Source organism: Camelus ferus, chromosome 35 (genome assembly GCF_009834535.1).
Source record: "Camelus ferus isolate YT-003-E chromosome 35, BCGSAC_Cfer_1.0, whole genome shotgun sequence".
Classification (NCBI taxonomy): Eukaryota; Metazoa; Chordata; class Mammalia; order Artiodactyla; family Camelidae; genus Camelus; species Camelus ferus.
In genome coordinates, this window is record NC_045730.1 from 6,130,602 (window position 1) to 6,146,084 (window position 15,483).

At 43.7% G+C, this 15,483-nt stretch overlaps 2 protein-coding genes across 3 annotated transcripts in view; one reads left to right on the forward strand and one right to left on the reverse strand.

The window, feature by feature from the left end:
* CELF2 (CUGBP Elav-like family member 2) overlaps positions 1-15,483 on the reverse strand; it is a 475,836-nt gene that overhangs the window by 296,128 nt on the left and 164,225 nt on the right. Inside the window, exon 1 of one of the 2 annotated variants that reach the window (XM_032474155.1) lies at positions 4,634-4,783. The exons of the other annotated variant lie outside the window; for it this stretch is intronic. Within the exon in view, the coding sequence (XP_032330046.1) occupies positions 4,634-4,686 (53 nt within the window). The 5' untranslated portion in view covers positions 4,687-4,783. Of the gene's footprint in view, positions 1-4,633; positions 4,784-15,483 lie in introns of those variants that run through there. 2 annotated transcript variants of the gene reach the window in all.
* Positions 9,009-14,625, forward strand: LOC102510849 (protein phosphatase 1 regulatory subunit 14B-like). The gene is given in 3 exon segments (XM_032473546.1): positions 9,009-9,045; positions 13,782-13,853; positions 13,856-14,625. Coding segments are annotated over 3 exon segments (654 nt in total). The 3' UTR covers positions 14,401-14,625.

Consider the following 15,483-nt stretch of genomic DNA (forward strand, 5'->3'; position numbering starts at 1 on the left):
CGATGCGGAAGGACTCGCAGCCCCTGTACCCCTGAGACGGGCAGCTTTCCTGGAGGGCTGATGAGCATCTGATCTGCTTCCGCATAAGGCACCGCAGTGCCCCTTCCAGTCAGTTCCTGAGCCAGCTGGAAGCCAGCAATGCCATCCGGAAGTTTCAGCACACAGTTGTTACCGATGGTAGCTGCAACCTTTCTTAAGACAGGGATGAAAAAAGCCACAGATATTGAAGGTGCGTCTGTGTTACAACTTCAAACCTCTAGCTCTTCCTGTCCCTGACAGTGAAGTTTGTGGAACTGAGTGATTAGACAGGAAAATGCTAGTTTTTGTTTTTCTCCGAGGGCATGCTGGCAAGCCCTGCTTCATAAACTGCAGTGATTCATCACAACCCTAGGCAGCCAATCACGGGTGGGTCAACATGGAAGGGGATGAGGTAGCAGCTCGAGCTGCCCTGGTAATGCATGTCACTTTGGGCTGCTGTCACCCTCTCCCCACAGATGCCATTCCCCATTAACTGTGATGGTCTTGGCATACAAGAAATCGTGCTGGGATCTGTCACAGAAGAAAGCTATTGAACCGATAAACATACCTGCACATAAGGACCCCTAATGACACCCTGTGAAGCAGGAGGCTGTGTCTGGGAACCAAGGAGACCTCATCCCAAATCAGGGTTAACCAGCGCATTTCTGAGTTGAGTGGAGGTTCAAACACACACGCGCGCGCACACACACACACACACAAATGTCTAGCTTCCATCTCAGTCTTATCTCTGAGGACGGGTACCATGTGATCAGAAAGGTGTTTCAGCTCTAGGACACTTCATTTCCACTCTTAATGGGCTATGACATTAAAACCTCACATATGCTCTCCTTCCTCCAACACCCTCCTCCCCATGTCAGTTAAGTAAAATGCCATGATCTCAAGCTTCTCCAAACCACTGCCTCATCTTTCCTACAGAATAAAAGTCACTGTGAGTTCAGAAAAATTCCCTAAGTCAATAACAACCAGGAGAAAAGCAATTGATAGTTCTGATGAAAGGAGAACCCGTGCCCATGCCCTGCCCCTCAACAAATCCCCAGGAATTATCAAAATATAGAATGAAATTCAATGAAGGCTAACCAAGCTGATCTCAGACACTGTTGCAACTAAATGGACTGGACTTGTTACTGTCGGAAGAAATGCAGATAAATACTGTGAAATAGCAGGAGATGTGTCTGGCAAACTGTATCCTGTTCATGACTTTCACAGAAATCTCTGCACCAGACATGAAGCTGGGTATTTCTGATTTCCTCACTACCATGATGACACCAGATCGAGGCATGCTTTTCATCGACCGAATCTGACCCTTTAAAGACAGAGGCATCCTTCCCATGTAACACTCTTCCTTTTGCATTTTACCTTCTTTTCATCAACCTAGGTGTTTCCAGGGCTGTGAGCAATGAACTTCCCATCAGCCACATTTTCACCTAATTAACTGCCCTGATTACAATAATTAGTATTGATTCACTCTTGGAATGAGTTCCTAGGTATTCCAGCACAATCTGCACTTGCTCTAAAGTTCTAGAAATGAATATTAATCAAGTGCCTTTCTTTGTTTTTCAGCCCCAAAGGGGTATTTCACAATTGTATACACTCGTGTTTTTTTTTTTTTTTTTAAAGAAAAACTGTGAGGTTTCATTTTCACCAGTAAAGGAATGTCAATACGTTCAGGTTACAGATCTCAGCCTGTGGTCTGCTGAATGTATCTATGTATTCCTGAGTCTTCTCGAGGCTTGTGCGTGAAGGCACTTGAGGTGCAACCATGACTCTAGAAAGAAGCCTTTTTCCCAGTTTGACTCTTTGGCTATTTCTTTTCTGCAAGTCTGGGCTTAGAATTAAAATTTACTTTGACATCTGTTTAGGTCACTCTGGAAGGGGATCATCACACCTGGAGGCTGATGGCAAGTTACAGATTACACATCTTGTTACTGTGGTGGAAATAGATGTAGACAAGTTTGCTAACTTCCAGCAATCTCCCACCTTCCCCATCAGGGGAAAGGAAAAGATCGGTGAGCACTGGACACTGGCATGAGGGTCTCCAAATTCTGAAAGCTGGTGATGGATCAAAGCACAAGGGGGAAGGGATTTCCCTTGTTCTTGGAGCTAATATGACCACCCAGGAATTAAAAGGAATAGATCACAGGTAAATTACTACAATTTAGTCAAAAATTCAACATGGAGGTTTCCAAGATATTTCTTTATTTCAGCATGCTACTGACAAGCAGCTGGGGAGGACAGGACCCTACTTTTTTTCCCCAAACCACAAAAAACTGCTTTGTGACCTTTGTTTTGGAATAAAAGTTTTCCCTGAAAGCAGCATCCAGGTGTGCAGGGAACAGTGGGCCAGCTTCAGATATAAAGCTCCACCAATTACCTTTTATGAGCTCATCCTAAAAGCAATTATTGGCATACCCAATGGAATGAACAGTTCAGATCCCTTTGGAAGTAAGAGAACATAATCATAAAATCCACTCTACTCACAATGGATAACTTTAAAAATATTATTATCCTACAAATACATTGTGGGTCCAGCCAGGCTCTGAAACACCTGTCAATAGGAAATCTCTGTTTGAGAAGGCAATTTATTGAGCCTGTAACACTAATTTTCATAATTCTGAATTAAATATTTTATGACATTTCAACCTAAGTTAAAAAAAAAACCTGAAATGCATGTCCAAACTCTTAAAAAATAGTTAAGGTTTCTTAACTGGGTTTTCACAAGGAATACACCTCGTTCCTGTTTACCAGGAACATTACTAATTTGAACCACAATATAATCCAAGAGGAAATATTTGTTAAGTTAAAATATATTTAAAAAATTTGCCCTGTAAAGTGATTTCCCTTCTGTTTTTAAAAATTAGGTCCTTAATCTTCCTCTGTACATTCACTGGTATTTTTCAATAGACTGCTCTGGCACAGACAGGTAATTATAGCAAAACATCAACATGTTAGGAAAGAGATATTCTTTATGGAAATGAACCTTCATGACATGGTTTTTCACATAGGTCAATTACCATTTAATACTTTAGGATCAGTTCTTTTATAGCTAATAAGAGAATAAAAATGTTTTTAATATTGGAGAAGTTTGAAACAGATTTTTCCATTTTCTCTTTCTGAAGTCTCACTGTTTTCACCTTAGAAACCAACGCTTATGTTATAAAATGAAAGATTTCTGAAGATGTGAGAAGTGTTTGCCCTGCATAGAAATGCCTTTTCTGAGCACATATATCAAAAATCAATATACTCTGTAGAGATCTTTACCTTAACAATTTAACAGGCTATCTAATAATAGTTTGTGGCCAAAATTATAAGGGCAAAACTTCTCACCTGTCCTTTAATTTTTGAATTATTTATCTACCTGGATGCCAAAAAAGGAAGTAGAGACTAGAAATTATAATTTACTTAAACATTAGAAATATTCCTCTTAACTTCTCTTTCATGCTATCTTCTGTAAGTCCACCAAACAGGCAAATTTAAAATCCCCAAGCATTAAATACTATAGAGGCATGTCTGATAACAAGGTATTTGGCAGAATGATAATGATATTACAAGCAGTCTCAATCAATGAGTTTCTTTCTGTAGTTAACAGAGAGGTAAGCAATAAATCTCTAACTTAATCCAACCAACATAGCTGCAAAATGCAAAAAGCTCTATGAACGGCAGATATTAAATTTTTTAAAAGCACAAAACCACAACCAAGCAATCCTAAAAGCTCTTCAATCTGTAGAGTCTATACAAACAAGATTAAAGCAGATAAAAAGGGTGTTGAGAAAGAAGAAGGAAAAAAAAAAAAAAAAAAAAGCCCCAGACATGCATTAAGCTAGTTTGACAGCTCCATTGTTCAACGGGTCCCATTGTCAGACCCATAGATGTATTCAGTGCTACAACGTCTGCTAGCAAATAAACAAAAGACTACATTTTTCAAAGCAGGATGCCAATTCTATCATCATTCTTTCTCTGCTTCCCAAAAGGTGGCTCCTTCTTGGTAGGCTGTAGAACCCTAACACAGATTCAGGAAAGAAATATTTCCTTTCTATACAGAGGGACCCAGGACGCCATGCATGAACAGAGGTCTTTAAACAGGTACACATTTTGGCAAACAGGATAAAGTGATCCAAACCTGGTAACACAGAAGGACTATTTAGGTAGGCTAAGTCCAGATTAGAGCGGTATCTGGAACGCAAGTCTAATATGGAGTCTCCTTAGCTCCTTTCTCGCTGATTATTCCAGGCAGAGTGCATAATAATGAAAGAGGCTTAGACATTGCAAAGGAAAAGACAAACCAAGAGCCAGATTCGGAGCCTTTAAAATTATCCACTGGCCACGCACAAACAGCAATGAGCAAATACATGATATGCTTGCAAAAGGCAACTCCTGCAAATATAACTCGTCCACAGGAGTCCTTTTCCTTTCTCTTGCTTCGCTCTCTTTCTCTCAATCTCTTGGTCTTGATTTCATTTCCTCTCTCTCTCTCTAGATTCCTTTTTTTTTTTCCTTCTAAGATAAGGAAGCTACTTGATTCAGAGCACGATGATTGCCTCAGCCAGCTCTAGAAACTAGAAAGGCATACATTAAAACAAAGAACACGACAACATACCTTAAAAGCAGCTCCTCATTTCTCATAGTAACAGCGGATTTGGGACAGCGCATGCTTTCTGCACAGATACACTGATAGTCTCAACAAAAGCCAGTTCAGAAGTGCGCTCCAACATCGATACCACGGAAGCTGTTCACTAATGCGTGCTCCCCCTCTCCCCCACCTCTCCCTCTCTCTCTCCCTCTCTCTCTTTCTCCACTCTCTAATCTAGTCAAATTCTGAATGGTAGAGCAAAGGGGCTCCTGCAGATTCACTAAGTAGAAATAATCCTCTCTGACAAGTTATGTTGTCTAAGCATATTTTTACATTAATACACTGAGCTGCCTATAGGGGTCTTGCTTGCATTCACTCCAGCCTGGCTGGTGTGAGTTCTCCCAGTTACCATCCTCAGAAATTGGAAAGAAGAATAAGTAACTTGTTTACCTTTTTTTTTTTTTTTTCTCTTATGCATTTCCTAGCAAACCCAATTTCACACTTTCTCTTTGCCACCAACTATCAGCAAGCATCGTGGATGACTCACAGAAGATGTGGCTGGGTCAGGGTGCTAACAAGGGTTTTTGCTTCTCTTTTCTGGGACACTGAACTCACAGTTGGGTTCATCTCTTCCTCCCCTCTTATTCTCAGGAAGAGTGACAAGGTCAAGACCCTCAGCCCCACCCTGGGCTGCAGAGGACAGAGACTGGGGGACTCAGAAGGATTTTAACTCTGTGAGCACCAGAGTTCTTGTCGATCAGAGCATCGTCCACCTGAAGCAGGTCATCTCAAGGAAGGCAGGCGATGCAAAGATTGTTTGGTCCTGTTAAAGTTCTGATAGACACTGGAGCATCCTCCTCAAAAGATCAGTTAGATTCAAATGTTTGTGGCAATAATAGTGGCATGGGCACAGCAGTGGTGTGCTCCGTTTCCAGTCCCATTTGAAGATGTGGACTACACCCCTGTATCTCCCTAGATCTCTGACCGCTCAACTTAGTTGGGGCCCACAGCTAGGGAAACGGAGATGTTCTGGAGGGTGAGGAAGGGCTTTTACGGCAACTGCATGGCAACCTCACTTCATTTATCACCTGGACTGATGACAACAAGCAATGGTGACTGAAAGAGTCCCCATCCCTCTTTCTAGGTGACAAGAAGACACGACAAATAACTTGATGAAGGTCCAATGATGAAACAAGAGTTCTATCCTTAAAACAATCACATTTTTTTCATTTCCTTCCTTCACAATAGCATCTGAAAGTTGTAGAATGAATATAGAAAAATGAATTACCTTGTCAGGGAAAGAGACTATGTCCCATCTAAGATGTTCTTCGAAAGTAAGGTAAACACTGTGTTAATGAGTTGGGAACCAGAGACCCTGCAGGGAGAGGGAGAGTTGAGCCATTTCCCTAGTGACTGGTGGGGAGCAGTGAGGCAGATGTCACTTCACCTCCCTGGAGCTCTCATTTAACTGCGGGGGCAATGGATGCTAATTTGTCTTAGAGCACCTGAAGAGCTTGTAATGAAACTGAGTGTGTTCAGTCAATGCAAATATGAATTAAAAAGCGAAATGAGTGGGCTGGCTATGGTTTTGTCCATCAAAGTAAAAATAGACTCTTACAACACAAAGCCCTTTTTTCATACTTCCATCCCATTTCTAATGGGGCTAAACTACAAGACAAATACTAACACACAACACTAATGCATTCACTCATCCATAAACATATTCTTAGCACCGGCAGCCTGGGCTGCAGTGTATGGGTCTCTTCTTCTAGTGAAGTGGATGATGGATCCCTGGTTGTAAGGACTGGAATGGAATCAAACCATTAAATCTTTTCTATTCCCACCATTTCCTTTTTGAGTCTAGGGACCAAAATAATAAGAAAGCTAACAAGGTAAGAGTTGAGTACTTGTCCAAACTCCAGTAGGATGATAGACTGGGGGGGGGGGTGTCCTACATCCACCAGTTGTGTGTGCTGAACTTGAGGATAAGAAGAGGAGTAAATAAAAGGCAGGCGTGTCCTGTCTACCACTTACATACTGTATAGGAATTCTCTGACTCCAAATCCACATTGGTTTAATCTCCGTCTTCTTAATTCACACAGTAGAGTGACCTTCTGTTAGCTGATACACAATAAAATTTCCTTTTTTTTTTTAAATTGAAGTATAGTCAGTTTACGATGCATCAATTATTTCTTGGGTACAGCAGGATGTTTCAGTTATACATATATATATATATACATATATTCCTTTTCATATTTTCATTATAGGTTATTATAAGATATTGAATATAGTTCCCTGTGCTATACAAAAGAAACTTGTTGTTTATCTACTGTATATATACTAGTCAATATTTGGAAATGTCAAACTCCCAATCTGTTCCTTCCCACCCCCTTTCCCCTTGGTAACCATACGATTGTTTACTATGTCTATGAGTCTGTTTCTGTTTTGTAGATGAGTTCATTAGTGTCTTTTTTTCTTTTTTTAGATTCCACATATGAGTAACATATGGTATTTTTCTTTCTCTTTCTGGCTTACTTCACTTAGAATGATGATCTCCAGGTCCATCCCTGTTCCTATAAATGGCATTATTTTATTCTTTTTTATGGCTGAGTTATATTCCATTGTATAAATATGCCACAGTTTCTGATAAATATGTCTTATATTAAAAAATGGATTTGTTTTTAACTATTGGGGCTTTGGGGAGAAGACTTTTATTTTTCAATATTCCTTTATGTCGTTTCCTTAACAAATATGTAGGGGGAGAAAACACCTCTTATTCTAAATCAGGCATCACATTGGCACAGCTCACAGCGCTGAGGAGTTCTGACGTGCCATCATGTTTTACACCTCAAGACCTTTCCATATTGAGCTCAGGAACCCCCACAACACCACTTTGGTACTGTTACCTGCTCAGCTGAAAAAAACTTCAAGTGCAGAAAGAATGAGCAACTTGCACATAAAAGGTGAAGAATGATGGAGCTTGGGAACTCCATCTTCCAACCCTGCGCTCCACTGCGCTGCGGCGTGATCAGCAGACCCACCGTGCCCCGGGGTAACAGACACGCCTGGGGGGGGGGGGCATGGCTTGTAAGTGGTGTTTATTGTAATGAAGAACCTTACAGTTTTCTAATGTGATGCTAATAACCTTAGCAGGTCGCGTGTAAATTAATGAAAAAGTCATTAAAAGATTAAGTTTGGCTAATAGTATTTATCAATTCCTTTCAAAACTTTATTTCAAGGGATGTTTGAGTTGAAACTGGACAGGCACAGCACTTTTGGAGACTAATTTTTTTCCCCAGATCATCTACAATAGGAATTAGTTTTTAAAAATGATGATTATTAAATTTGGTTTGTAGGGGAAAGTTTTTTTAAAAGGATTATAACAGTAATTGGCAAGGAACACCACCAAAAACTTAATGTCCATGCCCTCTAGCTCCGAAAAGATTTTATTTAGCTAATAATGCAAATTTGCAAATCATGCAAATTTGGAAATCATGTAAATCCAGTGAGGGAAAAACTGGAAAGGTACAGCAACATGGAAGTATGGGGGTTAGCTGAAAATCAGCCAGATTTCGTGACCTTGCTAGATTTATTTGACTTTCCTAAAAATAGTTTTAAGAGTATATTGTATGTGCATTTCTTTATGTTGTAGGCATTTCCTAGCATAAAAAAGCTAAATTTCCAAGTGCCACATTAACTCCTCCAACTTTTTTCTGCCTTCTATGCCTTGTCTTTGCATTTTGATATTTACAAGGCCAAAGTAACAGAAAATACCATTTCAGTGGAAGCGTACGATGTGAAGTGTGCTGGGGACAGAGGGCCCGGCAGTGCAGAATCCTTTGATGGGAGATGGGGCACTAAAAAAATCTAGTCTGCCTCTCAGATGCCCAATGTAAAAGAACAATCTTGCCTTGTGGAGGCACCAAGCATATTAAATCGATTTACTTGCTAGTTTTGGATACTGCCTTCATCCACTCAGGCTGCCAAAACAAAACGCCACAGACTTGGGTGCCTGATGAGCAACAGTGATTTCTCACCATTCTGGGGCTGGGAAGTCCTAGACACAGGCTCTGGCCTGGGCAAGTTCTGGCAATGTCCCTCTAGCTGGCTCGCCGCTGGCTCCTTCTTGCCGTGTCACATGGAGGAAGGGATGAGGGAGCTCTGAGGGGGCTCTTTTATAAGAACACCGGTCCCATTCATGAAGACCCCACCCTCGTGACTGACTCCAGAGACCCCACCTCCTACAGGTGAATTTGGTGAGGAGGACATAACCTGCAGGCCACAGAAGGTACCAGGAGTTGCCAGGTTTAACTGAGAAACATACCCCATTGTCAAAAAAGACGGAAAGAACACAGAGAATTTGGGAAGTGACTCTGGAGCCATTGACCAAGGTCTACAGGAAATGGATTCGCAGCAGACTCAGTACACGGAGGTGCTCGGTAAAGGGCTAAGTCTGGGTGTGAGGGGTGGATTTCCATCCGGAGCTGATGTCGAGCAGAAGATACAAAGTTCCTCTGGCCAACTCGTCAGCCTCAGAGGAAGGGTGTCTATGGGCAGAAGGAGGCAAAGCAGTGGGGTCAGCACACACGAGCCACAATGAATGGAACACAGAGCGGTCCTGTGCTTCCAGACCCAGTGGTCCCTCCTGCCTTGAGGGGAAAAACCTCCAAAGCCCCAGGGACAGAGGCATCACAGATCTCTACCTGCAACATGCCACTGGCAGGTGGTTGAAAGTAAAACCTCAGCAGCCTGAGCAAAGAAAGGATTAGATGATGATCTGAGGATCTATGTAACGTGAGTTCCTTTCACCAGAGCATCCAGAATGTACCTCCAAGTCACGCTTTAGAACGGAAGGCAGCTATCCTGGTAACTCACCCAAGGGCGCTACATTCCAAATGGACATGCTTTCTCCAAGTCGTGGGATGATGTACTTGCTTGCAAAATGGAGATGTTTTTACCAAAAGAGGCGGAGTGTGGGAATGAGTAATTAGCAAGAATAATTGTGAAGCCCCTTAAAATGATAAAGTGTCATATTTCTCAATGAGTCGGTGTAAATAATAAACCCTAAAGTACTTAGAGCCCCAAGAAGCCACTTGAGAACAGGCACTAGGTAAATTTTAGAGGTGTTATTATAAAGAGTGGTGCTGACTTGTCTGCTCTGCACAAGAGGGGCTATGAGAACAGACAGCACGAAGTGTGTTTGCGGAACTCTCTCTCTGCTGCTCGGGAGGGGTCTGCTGAAGACAGAGAGAAGTCAAGGATTTCCCATGAAAGCGGACTACCACAAACAGCCTCGCCGATAAAATAACTGACTCTGGTTTGTGAACTCATACGACTTTGTCAATAACGTGTTCACAATTGAGCAGTCATTTTCGGCTTAGAGTTTTGCCAAGGGTCACACTCGGACATGCGGGAAATCCCGAGAAGGCCACGGGTGAATGTGTGTAAGTCAGGCATTAACATCTGCGCGGAAAATGGGCCGTGTTTATTATTGCTATTTTTAAAGACAGACACATGCCACACAAGCACCTTTCTGTCTGCTCAGACTGCCATGTCCCAGGGATTCTGTAACTTGACTCTTATCCTTGAGGCCTCGATAGACAGGGAGAGTTCCGTGCACTTAGAGAACCCTCTTTCTTAGTGGCTTTGATCCTAGAGAATTGTAAGACATGAACAGCACAAGCATAACGAAGACCAGGGGTGGAGGAGACCAGCCTTCCTGGGGGGAAGGGGAGACCAACGTGGGGAATCACGTGATTGTATGATGGCGATGAAACAGAAACCCAGATGGTCTGGGAAAGATGGTTCTGAAAAGACCACAATAGCTCTCACAGAACTCACAGGTGCTTTAAATGTTACACTTCTTTGTACAGCACCTTCTAAAATGAAATGATCTACTTATTAACTTGTTTATTATCTCTTTCCTCCATCTGAACCCCAGCTGCATCAAAGCAAACACTCACTCCGTCCTATCACCGCTTCAGACCGATGTACGGCATGTGGCAGACGCTTAATCAACGTTTGTTCAGTGGCTGGATTTCTTCGTGAAGCATTCTTCTTCTTAGGTGCCCCAATCTCAGTGGCTGACAGCTATATGACCCAACTTGTGAAATACTTACCACATTCAACTCTGAGCAGTCACTGGGCTAGAACCTGAGAGAGACAGAAAGATGAGGAAAGTCTTCTTCCTGACTTTCAGAACTTGATCGATCTGTTGAGACGGAATGATAAGCTTGTTGTTTATATATATATATACACACACACACATACATACATATATATTTGATATATATATATATATTTTAAAACTTTAAGTACCATTTATATGGGTGTATAAAAATAAAGTAATAAATGATCCATTTCCCTCATTACTTTCCATAAATGCTGAACTTTGGGATTAATACACTGCAGGCAGGTAGGGTCAGGCATTGATGATGAGATGAGTGGGCAAAACTTGCAGAGTTAGGAGCAATGGGAGTTGGAGGGTGACTGGTGGGATATCCTGGAGAAAGCAAGGGTCCTTACAGGCAAGGAGCAAGATTCAGAAATCAGTCTAACTTTTCATTCATTTTCAGTTGATCTAGTTCATGTATTTAACTCTTTATGTATGTTGGTAAGTCACTCCTCTTGCCCAGTGGAGTCTGGCCCTACTTCTCTCAGTTGACTGAGATCCCCAGGGACTTACAGCAAGTTAGTCTCTAAATAGTCCATGCTTCACCTGCTATTCAACACAAAACAGTAAATGGTATTAAACCTCCCCCCCCCACACAGACTCTCAAGGCAGTCCCTAATGAGATGTCTCCTCACTTTCAAAAGTGTCTTAATTTGATTGTGCTTTACATCACAGGGACAGACCTGAAACATGACATTGACTTCTCTATTCCTTTTATGTCGAATAAATATTATCATGGTGGATATTGGAAATGTGCTAAGAACACGACTGTGTCATGATCTTCAAGGGCAAGTTCCCAGAGGCTAAAGGCGTCATGAAGACGAGGCAGGAAATGGCCCCCAGCTGAGGGATGAAGGACACTGCATCCCAGACTGAAAATTGGCTGTTGGAAGCCATGAAGAATTTTAAACAACTCTGGCTCTAGAAAGACAACTCTGGTTTCAGTATGGAGCCTGAGCCAAGAACAAAGAAGCACGTGGGGTCAGGGAGGCAGTGGGGAAGCCGCTGTGCAGGTAAGAGGCCAGCGTGGCCCGCAAGATGGGTCTTCAGTTCGTGGACCACTGCCTATTGGTTGTGCTTGTTCAAGATGCTCCCCAGAAGGTTAATCACTCAATTACCAGAGCCATCCAGTAAATTGCTATTATCATCTATTGCCATCCACATTACACAAATCAAGACACTGGGGGCCTGGGAGTTCAGGAAAAACCCAAGCCGACAATGCAGTGTTACTGGCAGAGATGGGGGTGGGCTGAGCTCTGTTCACTGTTCTACATTCTCCAGGAAGTCTCGAGAGAGGGGAAAGGCGTAAAAAGATATTTTAGTGGCAGAATCACCATATGGACAAGTGAATGGGTGGAAAGAAGAAAAGAGCAGAGTTAAAGATAATTCTGATGTTTCTACCGTGCATATTTTGGCCAATAATGACACAGCGAACTGAACTGAAGCCAAAAAAAAAAAAAAAAAGCGAAACAGGAAGAAAGCCGAGTCCACTGGAGGTACACAGGGCTGGAGATGCCTCTGGGCAGGTCTTCCAATAGAGGAGGCAGTGGAACCACTGCCCTGGATGAACTCAGCCAGGAGGGGTACTGAGGGTGAAAAATGAGAAATGGATGAAGACCAGAGCCTGAGACAAATCAAAATTTGAGAAAGAGGCAAAGAAATATGGTCCAGTGAAAAAGAGGACTGAACACATCACCAAGGAACTTAAACCCAGCTGGAGAGAGAAAACATGCATATGAAGCTTTGAGTTTCCTTGCTGTATATGAGATCATGAATTATTTATTGAGATGTTAAATGAGAAAGCAGGGCAGTGCAAATAAGAGACCGAAACATTTCAGAAAGTTTCAAGAATCAGTCGGGAACTGGGGCAATAACTTTAGAAGGCAGCCTAATTTTAAAAGGAAGCAGGAGACTTCTACACCTGGAAAAAGGAGGCGGGGGGTGGGGGCATCCAGGAGGTCCTGGCTAATCTCCTTGCTTGCTCTGGCCAGACTCTAGCTGAACATTCAGCAACTTGCCCAGACTTCTGAGACAGCAGTGAAAAGTGCTCTGCTGTTCATCACCATCTCCTTGAACGCATAAGTGAAAAACCAGGAGGGGAGGGCCGGGGGCAAGGAAGGTGGCATCCAGCTTCCAGAGCAGGAAAGCAATGATGTGGAGCCAACTCATACGCTTCCAAAGCATGGTTGGATTCAATCGTTCAAAAAAGCAACAGCAAACGTAGTTTTTGAAGGTGGCTGTGCATTTTGCCAGATAAAGATTCGAAAAGTTGTAAGGATCTAGACACTCTAGACTTGGATAACATATCCCGGGCCAATGGTTCTAAACTTTGGGGTGAAGTAGCCTACATTCATACGTGCTCCCTGAATATTCATAGAGCAAACATACCAGACACAATCAAACCCAGGTCAACTAAACCTTGTGTCTGTTTTTAATTCCATAACCAAAGCGTGATGCGATGACTATAAATACACAGGAATTAGGGTGCTTCTGGTGAGTATAAGGTGCCAGGGAGACAATGAGTCAATTGAACAAGACGGTCTCTAGAATCCACCTACGTTTTCACCATCGACGCTCTCCTAACTCAGATATTCCAGTTATTAAGGAGTCTCTTGACTTCCAGTCTTGCTGTCTCAGATCCACACAACACATTTCAGCAGAGTTATGTCTCTAATATCTAAATATGGTCATAGTTGCCCCCAGCTTAGAACCATCAGAGCTTTCCCCCTGCCTTTACAATGAAGTCCAAGCCACATATTAATATGGTTCACAAGACCCACCCACATCTCCAACCTCTTCCCGAGTGGTTTTCTCAGCCAGCACATAACACTCTGCACTGTGAATTTCATTCAAGTCCTCATATATATGATTTCTCTGGTCTTGGCACTTCCTACACGTGCACAGCTCCCTTGGTGATCCCCACCCCCTCACTAGGTTTATTTCTGTGTATCATGCAGGATTCGGCATTTTAAAAAGACACAAACAAACTTATTTATAAAACAGAAAGAGAGCTGCCTCCGGGCGTCCCCGCCGTGCCGGAGCCGCGGAGCCGCGCCCACGAGCTAACCCGAGCCAGCGCCGGGTGCCAGCCGGCGGGCGTCCTGGAGGCGGCGCCATGGCGGACAGCGGCCGACATGCGCACTTGGCCCCGCGGCGGGGCGCGGCCTTGGCAGCTGCAGCCCCCAGGCCGGGCAGTGGTGGCTCAGGGCCCCGTGTCCACTTTCAGAGCCTTCCTGGGGCTGCAGGCGAGGGCCCGGGCGGCGCGGACGACGAGGGCCCAGTGAGGCGCCAGGGGAAGGTCACGGACAAGTACGACCGCAAGGACCTACTGAAGCGCCTCAACCTGGAGGGGTGGATCCTGGAACAGCTGCCAGGAAGAGGAGATCCAGAGCTGGAGATCGATGAGGACGAACTCCGGGACATGGAGAGCGATGATACTTGGGCTGCCAGGGTCACGGAGCTGCTGGTTGACTGTTACAGACCCAGTGAGGCCTTCACCTCTGGCCTGCTGGACGAGACCCGGGGCATGCAGAAGCTGAGCACACCCCAGAAGAAGAAAGGGTCCTCTACCCAGATGAACGGTGGCTCCCACAGGGCAATCGCTATCCCCCTGACCTCGTAGCAACAGCAATACCCAGGGAGCCCTGCGGCCAGGCCTGGTGCTGTGAGCAGGGCTCCCCGTGCCCCTGGCCCCGGGGCCTCTTCCCTGCCCCCTCGGTTTTCCACTTTTGGGGTTTTTTATTATTATTAAACTGATGGGACCTTTTGTGTTTTTATATTGACTGCGGCGCGGGCCCTTTAATAAAGCTAGGACACACCTTTGCCTTTGGTGCAGTTAAAAAAAAAACAAACAAAGAATCACGGACACAGAAAACAAACTTATGGTTGTGGGGGTGGGGGGAAGGGACGAGAGAGGGATAAATTGGGAGTTTGGGCATTAGCAGGTACAGATTACCATATATAAAATAGATGATCAACAAGGTCCTACTGTAGAGCACAGGGAACTATATTCAATGGCTTGCAGTAGGAAAAAGAATACAGAATATGTATATATTTTTATGTATAACTGAATCACTATCCTGTACACCAGAAACTAACACAACATGATAAAACAATTATACTTCAGTAAAAAAAATAGGGGGAGGGTATAGCTCAGTGGTAGAGCATGTGCTTAGCATGCATGAGGTCCTGGGTTCAATCCCCAGTGTCTCCTCTAAAAAACAAACAATCAAACATAATTATCCCCCAACTAAAAAAGAATTAAAAAAAAAAAAAAAAAACCTCAGCAACACTGTGGTGAAACAAACCAATCACACTTTTTGTTTTTGAGGCATGAATGTGTTGGCTATTGAACACTGAATTCAAGAGAGGAAGCAGCCTTGGCCCCCGTGCTCAGGGAGAGTGTAATCGTGTGGGAGAGACCTCACTTCTGTGAGACAAAGAACAATATGGCGTCTACTGCTGTGATGGCTGCCGGACCCAGGAGTCCCAAGGCAGGGAGGGTGATGAGCTGGCTGAAGTGATCTGAGAGTCTCTCCTGGAGGGATGAGCCTGGAGGGGATCTCAAAGAGGATGCCTGCATTTGGGGTGGGCAGGGAGATGAAGAATGAGGACACCCCAAGCAGAGGGGACCAGTGTGAGGTGTGTTCACATGGGAGGCTGTGGCGAGAAAGTCGTCATAGAGAGGAGCACAAACCTTGACAAC